General features: G+C 38.6%; 1 protein-coding gene across 1 annotated transcript; it reads right to left on the reverse strand.

Moving 5' to 3' along the window:
- Positions 1–1,352: 1,352 nt before the first annotated feature.
- On the reverse strand, positions 1,353–11,980 carry rem1 (RAS (RAD and GEM)-like GTP-binding 1). The gene is made up of 5 exons (XM_017682917.2): positions 11,222–11,980; positions 10,707–11,056; positions 5,840–5,922; positions 3,515–3,722; positions 1,353–2,599 (listed from the first exon to the last, which is right to left on the reverse strand). Exons 2-5 carry the CDS (start codon positions 11,035–11,037, stop codon positions 2,322–2,324), a joined length of 900 nt encoding a protein of 299 aa, XP_017538406.1. The 5' UTR covers positions 11,038–11,056; positions 11,222–11,980; the 3' UTR covers positions 1,353–2,321.
- Between the last annotated feature and the right edge of the window lie 3,306 nt (positions 11,981–15,286).

Raw genomic sequence — 15,286 nt, forward strand, 5'->3', positions numbered from 1 at the left:
AGTTAGGGAAGCGGCCTTCGTGCGACATACATGAAATTAGAGATAAATACATAGCAAACATGCATCCATCCATCCATCCATTTTCTAAGCCGCTTCTCCATCAGCGTCGTGGGTGGATGCTGGAGCCTATCCCAGCAGTCATATAGCAAACATACTTTTGTTATTAACAAATCAAGCTTTATGCAAGTTTTTTTGCACGAAATCATGTAATTACGTATATAAAGCATTTTTCAGGTTGTTAGGTGTGTATTTCTTCCTGTGGGAAAGTGTTTCAAAAGCTTGAGCACGATAGCCTACTTTATGTTTACATTTTAAGCCTCATCAATTCTGATTTTACTGTGATCCGATCCTTCTAACATAATGGCTCACATTTGTGTAAGGAAGGGGCTCAAATCCGTCATTAATGTGAATAAACCTGTGTCCTGGAATGTTCCGCATGGGCACGTCTTTTTCAATGACGCCACATAAAAAATAAACAATGTGCGTAAACAACAAACTATGCTCTAAAATTTGGAACAGGGCAGAAGTTACGTTTAAGTGTTTTTGAGGACTGAATAAATTTCAAATATTGCTTTTGTTCATCTAAACTAAAACTTTGCTTTACATTGCTGCATTCAAAGTATTTGAGTTGAACAAAACCAGTTAAATTGCTTGTTACCACATGAATTAATGTTTTTTAGGTTGAACTGACAAACTATTTTTACAATGTAACAAAAAACTTGAATTCTATTTTCAAGGTTGCATGGCCATGAAACGGATATGCATCCATTTTAGGACCACATATAAAAGCAGCTCAATCTTATTTGAAAAATTGAGATTTGCTTGTAAACAGCTCTGAAAACATCTGTGTCATGTTAAGGCAACAAAACAATGAAACAACCAATAAAGCCTGGTAATATGAATACTTATATTAAATGAAGTGCTGCAAAGCTTCACAGCTTTTATAGAAAAACTACTGGATTAGTATCAGCTAATATTCAAGGTTTCAGTACAGGTATCAAGAAAGAAACAACACTGTTTCAAGTAATACTGAGAAAAAGAAAGAGAAGCAGGACATAGGTCGGTGTAGCAACAAAGCAATCTGTAGGATTTGGCCCAAGCCTGAGTAACCTAATCACAATGAAAGGGCATCCATTGGTGGAATTCAATAAAAGAAAATCTGTAGAATAGAAACCTTGACTTTGGCATATACCTGCTTAAAGTATATTTTATAGACCCTCTAATAATTTGACTCTGGCGAATAAAATAGAACTTCTCAGCGCACAGAAAAGAGCATATATGTATGTATGTATGTATTATTTATGCTTTATCATGTTACATAATCTTGAGAGAATAATAAATTGCAGTATGTGAACAGTTTTTACTTTATTTATTGTATTAAACAAATTCTGAACATACAGTAACTACAGTGTATATTTACAAACCAACATTTCTTTGTACAAAATGCTTCTGTATCGTCATACGAGTAGACACAAATTCATAAGAAAAAAGTTCATTTCATAAAGTTTTCTTCTTTGTTATACCTAGCAAGTACAAACAACTCTCAATCATTTCTTAACCACTTGCATTTATACCATATAACAATTTGTGAAGAAACTAGACAGGGTTCTCTGAAAGAATGCAGAGTTGCATAGTGTTCAGAAATAAAATACACATCCACACGGCAGGTCCTGATGGCATGTCTGCAGAAGATATTTGCTTTCCTTTTAGCTTGTTAGCTTTAAACATGCAGAGCCATTTGGGATTCAAACTGGTCAGTTCAGTGAAACAACATACATAGTGCAAAACTTCAAAAACAAAGACAGTGGTCTCTCCTTTGGTTCCTCTTTAAACAGTGTTTTCCTTGTAGCAAATGACATCAGTGTATACAAAGGTATTTCTTTATTAGAAAAAGTTAAAAAGGATCATATTTTTATGTTACTTTGAAAATAGTAGAAATAACAGTAAGCAACTAGAGCTAGGTTCCCTAACCCAGATGTCTACCCAGTACGATAAGGCAAACACTGATAGAAGTAAAAAAAAATAATAAAGCCCACTTATTTAGTGATATACAGTAATAAACCTTTGGTTTAAGAAGTACTTCAAAAATTTTACAGCTCCTCAGCTCAATTCAGTTCTTCAGATCTATTAGCTGAAAGTATTCTCAAGAGAATGAGCAGGAGAGCGGTGCATAGTCCAATTCTCCATCTTTGAAAGGGTTTAAATAAATAACAAATAACGCAAAACACAACTGTCAATAACTGATGGTTTTTATGAAGAACAGAACAGAACCTTTCAGGAATGAAGAGAAGAAGACGAAGAGACATTTGAAGAGGTAAGACTCACAGCACTGTGAGGTCGTGGCAGGATTTTGAGCGCACTTTTAGGGCCATCTTTTTGTTGTTCTTGGCTACCAGCCTGTCGAGGAAGCGACGAGCCTTCTTAGTGATGCTTTCCTTGCGCTTGTAGATGGAGCGGCGGCGTTCGTTGGCCTCTTTGCTGTCTCGCCGCAGACGGATCTGCCTTACAATGCCTTCAAACAGCTCATGCACGTTATGATGCAGTGAGGCCGATGTTTCGATGAACTTGCAGTCAAAGACTACAGCGCATGCCCGACCCTCTGGCAAACAGAGCAGGACACGTTATTCTTGGTAAACTTCTTGCAATAAGTTACATCTCATAGGCATAAAATGATACTCCAGTCTGTCTGCTGCATTGTATTGTTTTGTTAACAGTGCATTTTCTTGTACTCAGAACAGAAAATCCAATTAATCAAACTTACTTATAACTGAAGTCTTTGGGCAGTTGCTGAATTCTGAATAATTGTTCGCAAGATGTGTATATGACATGGAATCAAAATAGAAGCTGCCAGTATGGCAAAGTTATAACATCACTTCAAGATATTTTCATGGTATATTATAAAGAGCACAGATATTTAGTGTTTCCACAGTTTAACATAAAAATAGTCCCAGTGCAACCTGTAGTGAAGAATACTGCACTAATGCTAAAATTACTAATAAAACTAAAAACTGTTCTTTAAGTACTCTTGACATTAAGAACATGCTCAGAAAAGCATGTGATGTAACACATTTTGTTACAGCAGTGATATTGTCATATTGCCCACCTCTAATTCAACAGCCATTACACTCTCAATTTGCATGTCTTAGGATGAGAATGTATTCCCAAAACTGTCCTTATGACATTTTATTCACAGTTTGAAAACTAGTGCAACTGCAGTCCTGCTTTTTTAAGTTGTCTATACCCATGTGTGATCAGACAGAAGCCTGCGGAAAAATTATTTCTTTTGAATAACTACTCCCATCTCTGAAAGAATGAATAATAGGAAATTAAGTTTTAAGATACAGGAAGTTAAGATTTAATTGATTGAAGAATTCATTATTCAAAATACACATTTCGCATTAACGATTACTGGCAGAATTCAGCATCTACACATAGCAGCATATCATTTCAAGCAACTCAAAGAAGTGCTGTTTAGGTAGGACAAACATATTCATGTGCTATACTGCTCGCTTACCTTCCACTGCCACTTCTCGACAGCGCACCAAGTCACTCTTGTTGCCCACAAGGATAATGGGAATGTTCTCAGCCTGGCGGATTCGTCGCAGCTGGATGCGTAGCTCTGATGCACTTTCAAAGCTGCTGCGGTCAGTGATGGAGTAAACAATGACATAAGCGTTGCCCACCTGCATGCAGTAATCCTGTACCCACTTTTCATCCTCCTCCTGTAAATCACAGTCAGAAAAAAAAGAAATTCTCACACATAGCACAGTACCCACTGTTCATCATATGTTCTAGTGAGGTAGAAAATAAAACGTAGAAAAATGAGTAGCATAATGTGATGAGTTGTTAATTCAGGTACAAAATTTCAGTTTATCAGAATGGCAGGGGTGGGAATTATTAGATGCCTCATGATCTGATATTATCATGTTACTTGAGCAAAGATATAATTCTGCTGTAATTTTTTAAAGATTTGTGATATGCAAAGTAATGTGATAGGACTACAGCTGGGCGACAAGTTGATATAATCAGTTATAAATGATGACTTACACATAACTTGATAGTAATGCTTGAACAACGAGTCACACAAAAAGTCAATGTTTGGAAAACATGTCTGATAGACAGCTCAATTTATAAATAGTTTTAAAAATAATAATAAACAATAGTTGCACATTATATGCAGTCACATGTTTGGTGATAAAATTAATTATCTATCCTAGATAATACATCGTATATTGCACTTTAGTACTTCTGACTACAGATTATGTCTCCAGAAGAAAAAATAGTTTTACCTGTGTTCATTTCAGTTAAAACAATTTTTAAACTCAAAATAGTTCCTAGAAGATGCTCCTAAAAAGACAAATCTACAATACTAGGTAAATACGACATTAGGTGTGTAGCCCAAGATCTTTTATTCATGTATCATTCCTGTATTCCTCCTTGGATGGAGAATCAAACCATCAAATCAAATCTCCTGTCTGCAAGGCAATTGAGTTACCTGCTATGTTGTCCAACTGCTAATACAAAAGAAAAAAGGGCCCAAGGCCCCAAAATTAAAAATCCTAGCTGAAAAAAAAAACGTAGTTCTCAAGTGCAAAGTGTATTGTGAAATTGAAGCCAGTGTGAATCAAAACACTTTTTTCTTTCCTAATGTGATGAAAAACAGAACATTCAGGTGGGAAATAATTGTGGGCAGGACTTAACTTTATTTTTATTCTTCAGGATTGCAGCATGAAAACCTTTTCAAGACACTTTGAAGCACTAGACTAATCTTTTAGCATCTGCGCTGCCCCAGCTTTTCTTTCAATTTAAAATAAAGCAGTGTACAAGTGTAACTAACTATCATGTGTGAGCAAGAGACAGACTGTGCATGTTGCCTTCATCATCAGCTGATCCTCCTCACAACATTGCAGTGCAGTAGAAAACTTTAGAAACCAGGGCAAATACTGACAGATATTTAAACTACCTCATTTGTAGTAAGATGAACACAGATTCAGCCTACACAAATGTCAGATGGCGTTTAGACATAGGCAAAAGGTGTTACACTTTGTTCAAAGATTACACAGAAACAAGAATTTAGTCTTTTAAACTATATATTAACTGTACATAAAACAACCAAGATCAAGAACTAACAAGGTAAAAAAGATCCATTTTGATTTTGGGTCATCACTTTGAAACAGGGTTGAAAACAGACTTTCATCGGTGCTACACATTAAACATATTAAGAATTAAATCATACAATATAGACACTTTTTTTTTTTTACAGAAAGTATGGCAATACTATAATTTTTTTCTCTCAACCCTAACAAGACAGTTGTTACAGGGTCAGTTTTTTTGTCCACACTTGTAAACAACCACTCAGGCCAAGCTGAGCTGCCTTGGAGCCCTCAGTGGGAGCTTGCACAGAGCTGTGTGATCAATATTGGTGTAATTAGGTCCCAAAGCCATCAGTGTCCTCTGGTGTGAGGTGCTCGGCAGGAGCCCAGAGTGTTCTGTCCGATCTCTGCTGGACGCCAGCCCACTCCACTTCAGCTACTGTCAATGGAGTTTGGCCAGTGGCGCTCAGTGGCCATGTTTTTCCACAACATTCACTGTGGGAAGGGCATTGTGGCCTTTAAGTGAGTGTGTTGTTTGTTGTCAACAGAAAGCTTGCAGCTCAGATACATGCAAATCTATGTGTTGGGAACAAATGCCTTTGGATGTTTTTTTCACTTGCTCTGTAGTTTATAAAGTAGGTTATGCTTTATTCTTTTTATTTTTGATTTTGACTTTTTTGATTTTGACTTTTTGATTTACAGATGCTATTGGGTGTGTGTTTTTTTTTTTTTTAGTTTTTTCATACCTGCTTCTCTGTTTCCCATGTGTCCATTACAACAAGCGTGGTTTCTTCTCCATCCACTGTTAGTGTTCTTTCATATGTGTCCTCTAAAGAAGAAAAACAGACAGAGAAACTGTCAAATATCCATTCACAATTTTATGGTACATTATTATTATTTTTCTTTCTTTTTAAAGTTTATCTTTTGAAATATGGAAATGCATATGGCTATGCATAGTTTGTTATTACTCAGGTTAGTCCTAGAGAACTACATCTATATAAAGGTCTACATTAGACAAAATACACAAATGATTTGAATTTAAAACTCTTCCATTTTATCCTATTCTACTGCTTTGTCCACGTCTTGAGTTTGCAGTTATATGCTCCTGATGGCCTTAGCCTTTCAGCAGATTTTAAAAAATGTCAAAAAAGAAAAAGAGATGCTTTAAAAGTTTAAAATGTGGCTCAATATATAGTTACTGTGCAAGCAAATTAAACAGTTTCTTTAAGGTCATATGAATGATAGGATTCATAGCCTTTTCAGCCCTTTTTGTATATGGCCTCCTTTTCAGGGGGCCATATGTAATTGGACAGTGGATGCTCAGATGTTTCTTGGAGAGCTTTGTGTTGTTGCAATTTATGCACTAGAGAGGTTAGAAAAGGCCTGTAGAGTTCTAGTACAAAGTCATATGGACGAATATGACAAAGATTAAACAAACTGGTACCAGAGTGACAGAATGAGGAAAGTGCAGAAAAAAAAGAACTCATCTCTGAAACATCCTGGCGTGGGCCTCTAGGTCACTCTCACACTTGTAATTAACATACATCCTGGGTGATCTAGTCATAAGTGGACAGTGCTAAGAACAGGGGTACAATGTGTCTTGGAGACACATGTGCTATGTTCAGATTGCAGGTCAATTGGATTTGTTTCTCAAATCAGATCTCTTGCCGCACCATTATTTGCAAGTGATCAGATCGATTTTGTATGTCCAGACATGACCAACCTATCTGCATAGGTTGCTGTGGTAACAACATAGGCATTAGTAACTATGTAGCTATGTTGGTTTCAAAAACAAATGCAGGAGATATGGCAGCGCATCCTCTCGCCCACCAAACTCTTCAAAATTCTCTGCCATATACATGAATGTTTGGCACTCTTCTTGAATTCCAGCACTTTCGACACCCTGGATTTGACATTGTGGATGTTGCAAATGATGCAAAAGACACTTTGAAATCTGTTTCGAGCATCCGGAGCATCCAGACGGAGATGAATCTGTGGAAGTGGTCCTATGATCAAATAACATTTGCAATGTGAACACTAAAGTGCCTTGATGTGTCTTTGACAGCGACAAAAGAACCACCTTAATCAGCTGCCTCATCACGCTGCATAGCTTAATTTTTCATCTCCTTTAATGTTCGTTTACACGTCACGTTAGTGGTTTAAGTGCTCTAAACTTTTGTAACAGCCCTTTCATTTACACCAGCATGGACTTTATTCTAATAGCAAATGCAAAAACTTTCTTAGTACATGTAGGTGGTACCCATCCTCCAGTCACAAAATCTGATAACTGAAGATGCATTCATGACACATTGAAGCGCCATGTGTGACCGGACAAGGTCTTTCTGTCCACGTATGATCAGATCACTCGAGACGGATGTCCGTACCAAGTGTGAATAGGGCCTATGACTGCCAGTGGATCTATTTATTAAGGCTGTGACTGTTGATGCTAGCAGCAAGATAAATTCTGAAGTATACAGCAGCATCTTAACCGCTCAGATCCAATCAAATTCCTCAGAAGTCAGTGAATGACACTTGACCTTCTAGCAGTACAATGACTCAAGACATACAACTAAGCAACTGTGAAGTTTTTCAGGGCCAAAAAGTGGAATGTTTTTGATTGGTCAAGTAAATCATCACAGCAACAGCCCTCACCCAAATGTAAAAGTGTTTCAAGTAACAAACCAAAATGTTTCTGTAAAGACCTTCAGAGAGCCACTGCTATGGTTCAACTGTTCAAACAGATGACACAGTTGATAAGGCCCCGACCAAAAGGCACCCTGTTTATGCTAGTGTTGATGTGCTTATCCCTGATCTCCTTGAGTGGTGCTATGTTATTTTTTCACATTCATGACCATGAAGAATGAATGTGGAGCAGAGTGATGGAAAAAGCATTGCACCATGTCTAGTTTAGGCTGATCTTGTGGCTAGTTTGACAAGAAGAAGAAAACACTCTTTGCTTTAGAGTGAAACAGACCTTGTCTCATTTTTCCACTTTAAACCCACCCTGTCAAGCCTTCAGCGTACTTACAGCAGGTACAGCTGAGGCTAGATATTCTAGATATGACTTCAATGTATGAATTTAAACTAGGATTAAAAGAAGCTATAATGAATTCCAGTGTTTGTGACTCAGCATCAGTTAACTCTCTCTAAATGTGCCGTATCTAATTAAACTAAAAATAGTACAGCTTTATTTAAATTGTGTCACAATCATCTATAAAAATGAGTCTCATCATCCGAGTGCAAATGTAATTTTCACCACCCATTTATCCGATGCAAATTCCACTTCCAATAGCATCTCATTTCATTTGGTAATATCAAACAAGTTGAGCTTCATGACTGAGGATAACAGCTAAACATGGTAAATCAATGAAATCAATTAAATGTAATGTACATGCAAGACCATGCATGCAGCATTCAGGTAACCAATCTAAATAAATCAACCAGAAACATGTCCAAAGAAGCACAAACACACTAGTGAGCTTTGTAACAGCAAACATTGAAGGTTGCTGTGGTGAACAAATAAAACATACTTTCAGTCAATGAAGAAAAACTATTAAGAGATTCAGACCACTAAAGAGGATGTAGACCACCAGGAAGAGGAGAACAGACCAACACAACATGCAAAGCACTAACTACATAAAAAGTGGATTAAATGCATGTACAATGTCTTATGGACACATAAGAGATAAGATGGTAAAAATCTGTATCAGAGTGATGAAATGAGAAAGTGTGGAGAAAAAAAGACCAGTTCAAGATACAAAGCAAACCACCTTGTTTCTTAAACATACATGCCATGGGGCTGCATTACTGGCAGTGGAACTATTTCATTAGGCTTTATTAACGATGAGATTGTGGGTGCCAGCAGCAGGATAAAATCTGAAGTGTACAGCTGCATCTTAACGTCTCAGCCAAATGCCTCAGAATACAGTGAAACCTTCAAGCTATGACTCAAAACATCAGGGCCAAAAAGTGGAATATTCTTGACTGGCTCAGTAATACACTTTGCCTGAACCTCCTGAGAATGTATTTCACATAATGAAAACTTAGGGTAAAAAGCCTTGAAACAAGCACAAACTGAAATGTAACTGGATTTCAGGCTTATTAGAGCACCACCAGGGGAAGATATCTTGTCTGTGGGCTGCAAAAGGCATTAATCGGTTGCAAAGGATTTTAAACTAAGCACAGAATGATTTCATTTAAGATTATGTGAATTCATGACAATGGATAATTTATTACTTATTATGGGACTAAGTATAAAAAGAACGGTGATTCCAATATGATTCCAATATGATTTAACCAATACAGCATATTCTCTACTTCTCCAAATCTGTTCCGCACTTTAACAGTCATTGTTTTCTCACATCAAATGCAATGTGCTGAAGTACAGAAAGAAAGGAAAGGTGTCACTCCAGTTACTTATAGGCCACAATGAGTAAGGCTGTTAATGAAGAATTAATGCATGTAAGTTCAGACCGGCAAAATAACAAGTACGCCTTCAGATCAATAAATAATCCAGCCACTGGTCTTATATCTGTGACCTACATCTGTAACCATGTAAGAGAATCTTGTAAGGTGATCGTAGACATGTCCAGTCCGTACAGTTCACCAACTGCATACATTTTTGCAAAGTGTGTGTTTTGCTATCAAACAAGGTTACTGTATTAGTACTGACGGCAGGTCTGAGAGAGCTTAAAACAGAGTGACAGCTCTGTACATCAAACTCTATCCAGGCTGTCCGTCAAAGTGGACCATCTTGCATCCCTGGAACGCATGACATAAAGAAGAGTGGACACATGACGGGTCTCACCCCACCATGGCTATTGTTTTGAATTCAGTCAGCTTCAGTCCTGAGCAATGACCAAATCCAGCAGTGCTAGGAAAGTATAATGGCAATAACCATATCCACTGCAAGGACACCCTCAAATAATAGGGTACAGCATTTCAGACACCTCAGGGCACATAGATTAGTATAGTGTATGAAATCAATGCTGCACTAGAATGAATGTTTTCAGATCAATCACTACATGTGGTATATTCAGGGTTCAATCTATCAGACAGTCCCAGGAGTTTAGCCAAGGTTATTATAGTAACGTGACTTGTCTAAAGTGTACAGATAACTTGCACGGTTCACGGAAAAGTCTACTTCAGACAGTTTTCCCCTACTCCAAATGTGGTTGATTGGTTAAGAGATGTTTGAAGTTTAGCTTTACAACGGCGCTGCAGGGCTAATATAATAGACGTCTGTCACCCAAAGCAGACCTAGTTCTGTTGATCTAGGCTTAGACATGAACATGGATTCTTTAGTACCTACGTTAGCATTGTAGCACCAGTACTAAACGAAAGAAGCAAACTTCAGACACCAAACATAACTTGGCTGATAGTTACGTAGTAGATACCATTAAATCCTGCAAATTCGATTTTTGGTGAGCCGTTCCTTTAAAAAATAGCTTGATAACAACGTAGCCTAACACAATGTTCACAGGGACTAATTACGTTTTCATCTATCCATAACTAAAACAATAAATGAACGTGTAGTGACCACTGCATGGCTCAAACTGTATACCGAGCTACAGATTCAGCCAAAAAACTAATCCAGGTTTTGAAACAGCCCACCTCCTATGTGCTTGTGCGCATCTTTCTCTTGTATTCCGGCGAATATGCTGGCGAGGCTGGACTTCCCCACGCCGTGATCTCCCAACAGAACAACCCGGTAGAGGCATTCTGCGCCGGAGCTGTCCGACTCCTCTGAGTCTGAGGACCAGCTGGCCCGCGGGTGGACGCTCTTGTCTCCGGCTTGGTAGGAAGCGGACTGGCCGAGCGGAGGGTGGCGGGGATCGACGGGCAGCTGTCTGTCTCTCGGGCCAGGCTGATGAGCAGAGGGGATCGGAGTGCTCGCTCTTCTCCGCAGCGTTTCCTTACCCTCTCTCTCCGTGTTTAGCGTCATCTTACAAGCGTGAGCATTCCTTTGCACATGAAAACGTCACACAAAGTAGTCTGGTAGATTAGCAGGCCCACAAATCCAAATTTCAAACAACTTTTGAGGTAAAACAAAACTGACAAAAACGGTCTAACGATTAAGTTAGTTAACAACCCAGAAACACAGTACTGAATTATGAAGATTTACTCACAGGCAAGGCCATGCGCGACTAGTGCCAACACAAGGTCAACCAAGGCGCTGCAGTGAATGTGCGCTGGAGGCGAGCACAGCTGTTACTCCTTACTGCACTGCTCCATCTCCAAGCTCGGCTCTCCGGGCAGTTGTGACCGCTTTACAGTCAGCCTGGATTTGTTTTTACCTCAGATTTAACTGCCTTTCCGTGAGTTTGGATTTGCTTCCCCCAATATGTCACCCCCTTTCCTTCAATCTGAACTACTTTCCTCAGAATTCACGATACTTTTAGTTTTGACTGAGCTTCAGGTCCTTTTTGACTGCCTTCCTGTGGGGTTTGTCCGCGCCTGGGTCGCTTTTAAACGTCTGCTTTCCCTCAGTTTTGACCGCGCTTCGTTCACTTTTGGCTGCGTTTCGGTCAGCTTTGCCTGTCTCTTTGTAAGTGTTGACCGTGTTTCAGTCAGTTCTCACCGCCTTTCCCAGTTTTGTTGCTTGTAGGAGGCAACGATGTAATGCTAAACCCCAGGAGTCATAGCAACCAGCCAGCAAAGTTCCACAACGCTGTTAAAAATTCAGGAGTGGAATCAGGGGAGTTGCTCGCTCGCTCTCTCTCTCTCTCTCTCTCTCTCTCTCTCTCTCTCTCTCTCTCTCTCTCTCTCTCTCTCTCTCTCGCACCTTTGACTACACGAAGCTCACGCAACGCACGTGGACAAAACACTGACGACTACAGTTACCAGTTACGTTTACCTTCAAATCTCAGCACTGGCGGAGGCTAATCACAAGTAGCCGTTCCTTTCCCAGAAGTACCTCAGAGCATGAACACGCTCTACGACAACTTTGAAGCCAGCTGCCCACATCCTGTTCCAGCGTCTACACGCCGGTGTGCTGTGATGATATTGATACCGCGATTAACAATGTTTTAGCAATAGTTTAATTTAGTAGTACATTTTCTTTCTAGAAAGATGCTGTGTATGGTCTGGTGTACTTTTAAGAGAAGAAGACAGAACAGTCCAGTCTAAACAAGCTATGTCAGTTTTGTTAAACATAGACCACTGAAGTCATGCGTTATTTCGGCGACATGTCGACAGTTACATTTACCGCATTTAGCAGACTCTCTTAACCAGAGCAACTTACAAAAATGCGTTGTTATCCACTTAGAGAATGTGTCCTAACTAAAAGGTTAGAGTCCAAGCTACCTTTAAGCTAATTAAATATAGCATCCTTGCAATGCATTATTACCTAGATGTAATATATTAATTACCTAGCGTGACGCTCAAGTGCTCTACCGAGAGACGGGTCTTCAGTTTACGTTTGAAGACCACGAGAGAGTTGAGGATACTTTCTGTTGTAATAGAAGTAAATAATGACATTTATAGTAAGTTATGCTTTTACTACACTTATTTTATACCATGCTTATCTGTGTGTTGAGTCATATGTCTGCTTATTTGCCTGCTTTCTCATTTTCTACTCCCCATAAAAGCAAAAAAGGTTTGACCCTCCAGTGCACAAATCTGTTCGTAAAAACCGGCATGTGGCAAAGAGAGCAGTTAGTATAACAGACAACTGCTGAAGAGATTTTCAGAAAACAGATGAGCCTAAAGTGCCAAACTGTAAGTATGTTGCCGTACAGTAAGCTAGCTTGCTAGTTAGCGATTAGCTAGTAAGCAGGCTTTCATAACAAGCACAAAGCTAATAAAGAAGCGGTATTTGATTTTATGCAGCTAGTGAGCATTTTATTAATTGTTAATATAACAGAAACTGTTTTTTTTTACCTGTCCAGGGAGTTTCCTACCTTCTGCCCAATGACCACTAGGACAGGCTTAGGGCACCACCTGTGACCCAGCAAGATAAGCGGCATAGAGAACGTGTGTGTGTGTTTGTGACTATCATCCAGCAAAGTTCAACCTCAGCCCCGCAGCTAACCTGTAAAACACCCACCGCTAGCTCTGTTAGTTCCCGAAGCAGTCACAGTCACTGAGGGAGGAAAAGTTGGCACCTCTTCCTTTTCTGATGCAATTGTAGCAACTGAAGACATGAGACAAGATGAGCTCACCAAAGCAGGTATTAAATAGGTGTTCCAAATTCCAATCAACCATTTTTGGAGCCGTTTTCCTCTAATTGCATTTATTGCCTTGAAAATGAACCAAGTTGAAGTTCATTTTTGAACTACAGCAAGAGTGATGATTCAGCACTGCATAAAAAATGCTAACTTAGCAAGGGAAATGATCTTAAATCTAGTTAATATATCTAATATTTCTAAATTTCCTCATATTGTTGTAAACTTATTTTAAGATTATTTAATTCTATTCTAGACTTTATAGTTGTTTTAGGCAATTTCATAAGTACAATTATCTCGCTGTATTGGCAGATCTTTTTACATGTTTTAAGAAACTTGCTTGAAACCAGCAAAATTCACCAATATAGTAAAATCATTTTATTCTACAAAGTTTCTTAAGCCAAGTAAAAATGCCTACAAATAAAATAATCTACAATAGCTTGCAATCTGAAAATGAGAAATTTTAGATATATTAAGAAGATTTAAGGTATTTTCACATGCCAGGTTACCATTTTTTGCAGTGAAATGCACAACTTGTTGTTTGTTAGCTATTTTACCATAACAATGCACACCAACCAGCCTCATAAAGAAAAAACATCATAATAAACTTGATTTGTGGATACTTTTTTTGGGAGGGGCACGCTACTGTACCAGGGGCCCAACGTTTGGTGCTTTGAAGCAAACTCAAGAAGACTGAAGAGCTCCATGTCTGAGCTGCTTTTTGTCTATGGGAAAATGAATGATGTTTTTCAAAATCACTGCTGTCACACTCTGTGGTGCACAGAAATGTTCCAAAGCTGATATATACATTTGCCCCTAATGTCATTGGATCCTTTGAATTATGAAATCATTAAGGATTCGAAGTAAGAGCACTGATACATTTTACTACAAGCAAGCTAACACTCCTGCACACTGAGCTGAAGTCGAATGAAAGTAAGCTTACTTCTGGTTTGTGTGTGGTATTTTATTGAGGTTTCCAGTCTTATGATGCCAGTGCAGTTTCTGTCAGTGATATCTTGTATGTAGCAATATTCACATTTTGACCCTGTAACAATCTCATAATTCAACAGGATTAGGATCCAGTGACATTTGGGGAGGTTTAGAGAAAAAGCTTAGACCCTGAAATTTTTCAAATGTACCAAACAACAAGTTACATTCTTAAACACAGATGAGATGGAACATTTTGTAATAATCATACTTTGCTACTATACTTGGGATACTCTCAGGGGTGATAGACCTGTTGTAAATGCCTACCAGCCTCCTGAACTGGCATGGATAGTTGGAAGACTAGAATAAACATCTGGATTATAAATTGGTTAGCACTCATATTAATGCAGGTCAAATATCTTAACTGATATGCTCTACACTAGCCAGTCCTCTAATTTAATTTGATATATAAAATGTTTGCTAGTTTAAAATAAACAATCATTAACTATATTAATGCAGTTTTATAATCTGATATCAGGATATGTTCATAAAATATTGTGATATTGAATTTTATTAATATAACCCAACACTACATCCTAACGCTGAAGCCAAAACACAAGTGGGCTCCTAAGCTGTAGCACATTAGTGAAATGGGCCTTTGTGTTTATATTACTCACTTGATTCATAAACTCAGACAGATATGCTTTCAGATCCCCTTGTTGCAAGTCTCATAGGTCCTCTGAGAGCTTTTTATTTTTTCATTCACATTGTGCTAGGTCATTGACTCTGTGTGGTGTAGAGGAACTCTGAGAGTTCAGGACAGTTTGATCCCCCCACATTATGTTAAGCTTCAGTCCCCCCACTTTGCTCCAAGCCCTACAAACCTTATCAGCCTCTCTCTATTAGTCACCTTCTTTGATGTTTCAAGTACTCAACCCAAACCTTGCCTTCCTGACACTGCTGCTGTGAAGTAATGCCAGATAGAGCATCAGTCACCAAACCATTCAAGAAAAACAGTCTGATGAACTTTTATGCTTCTCCAAAGAAGGAAGCAATTTCAACAGTTTCTTTTTTCAATGCATGAAGGGACAGTGAGGACAT

The sequence above is a fragment of the Pygocentrus nattereri genome, chromosome 21 (genome assembly GCF_015220715.1).
Source record: "Pygocentrus nattereri isolate fPygNat1 chromosome 21, fPygNat1.pri, whole genome shotgun sequence".
Lineage (NCBI taxonomy): Eukaryota > Metazoa > Chordata > Actinopteri > Characiformes > Serrasalmidae > Pygocentrus > Pygocentrus nattereri.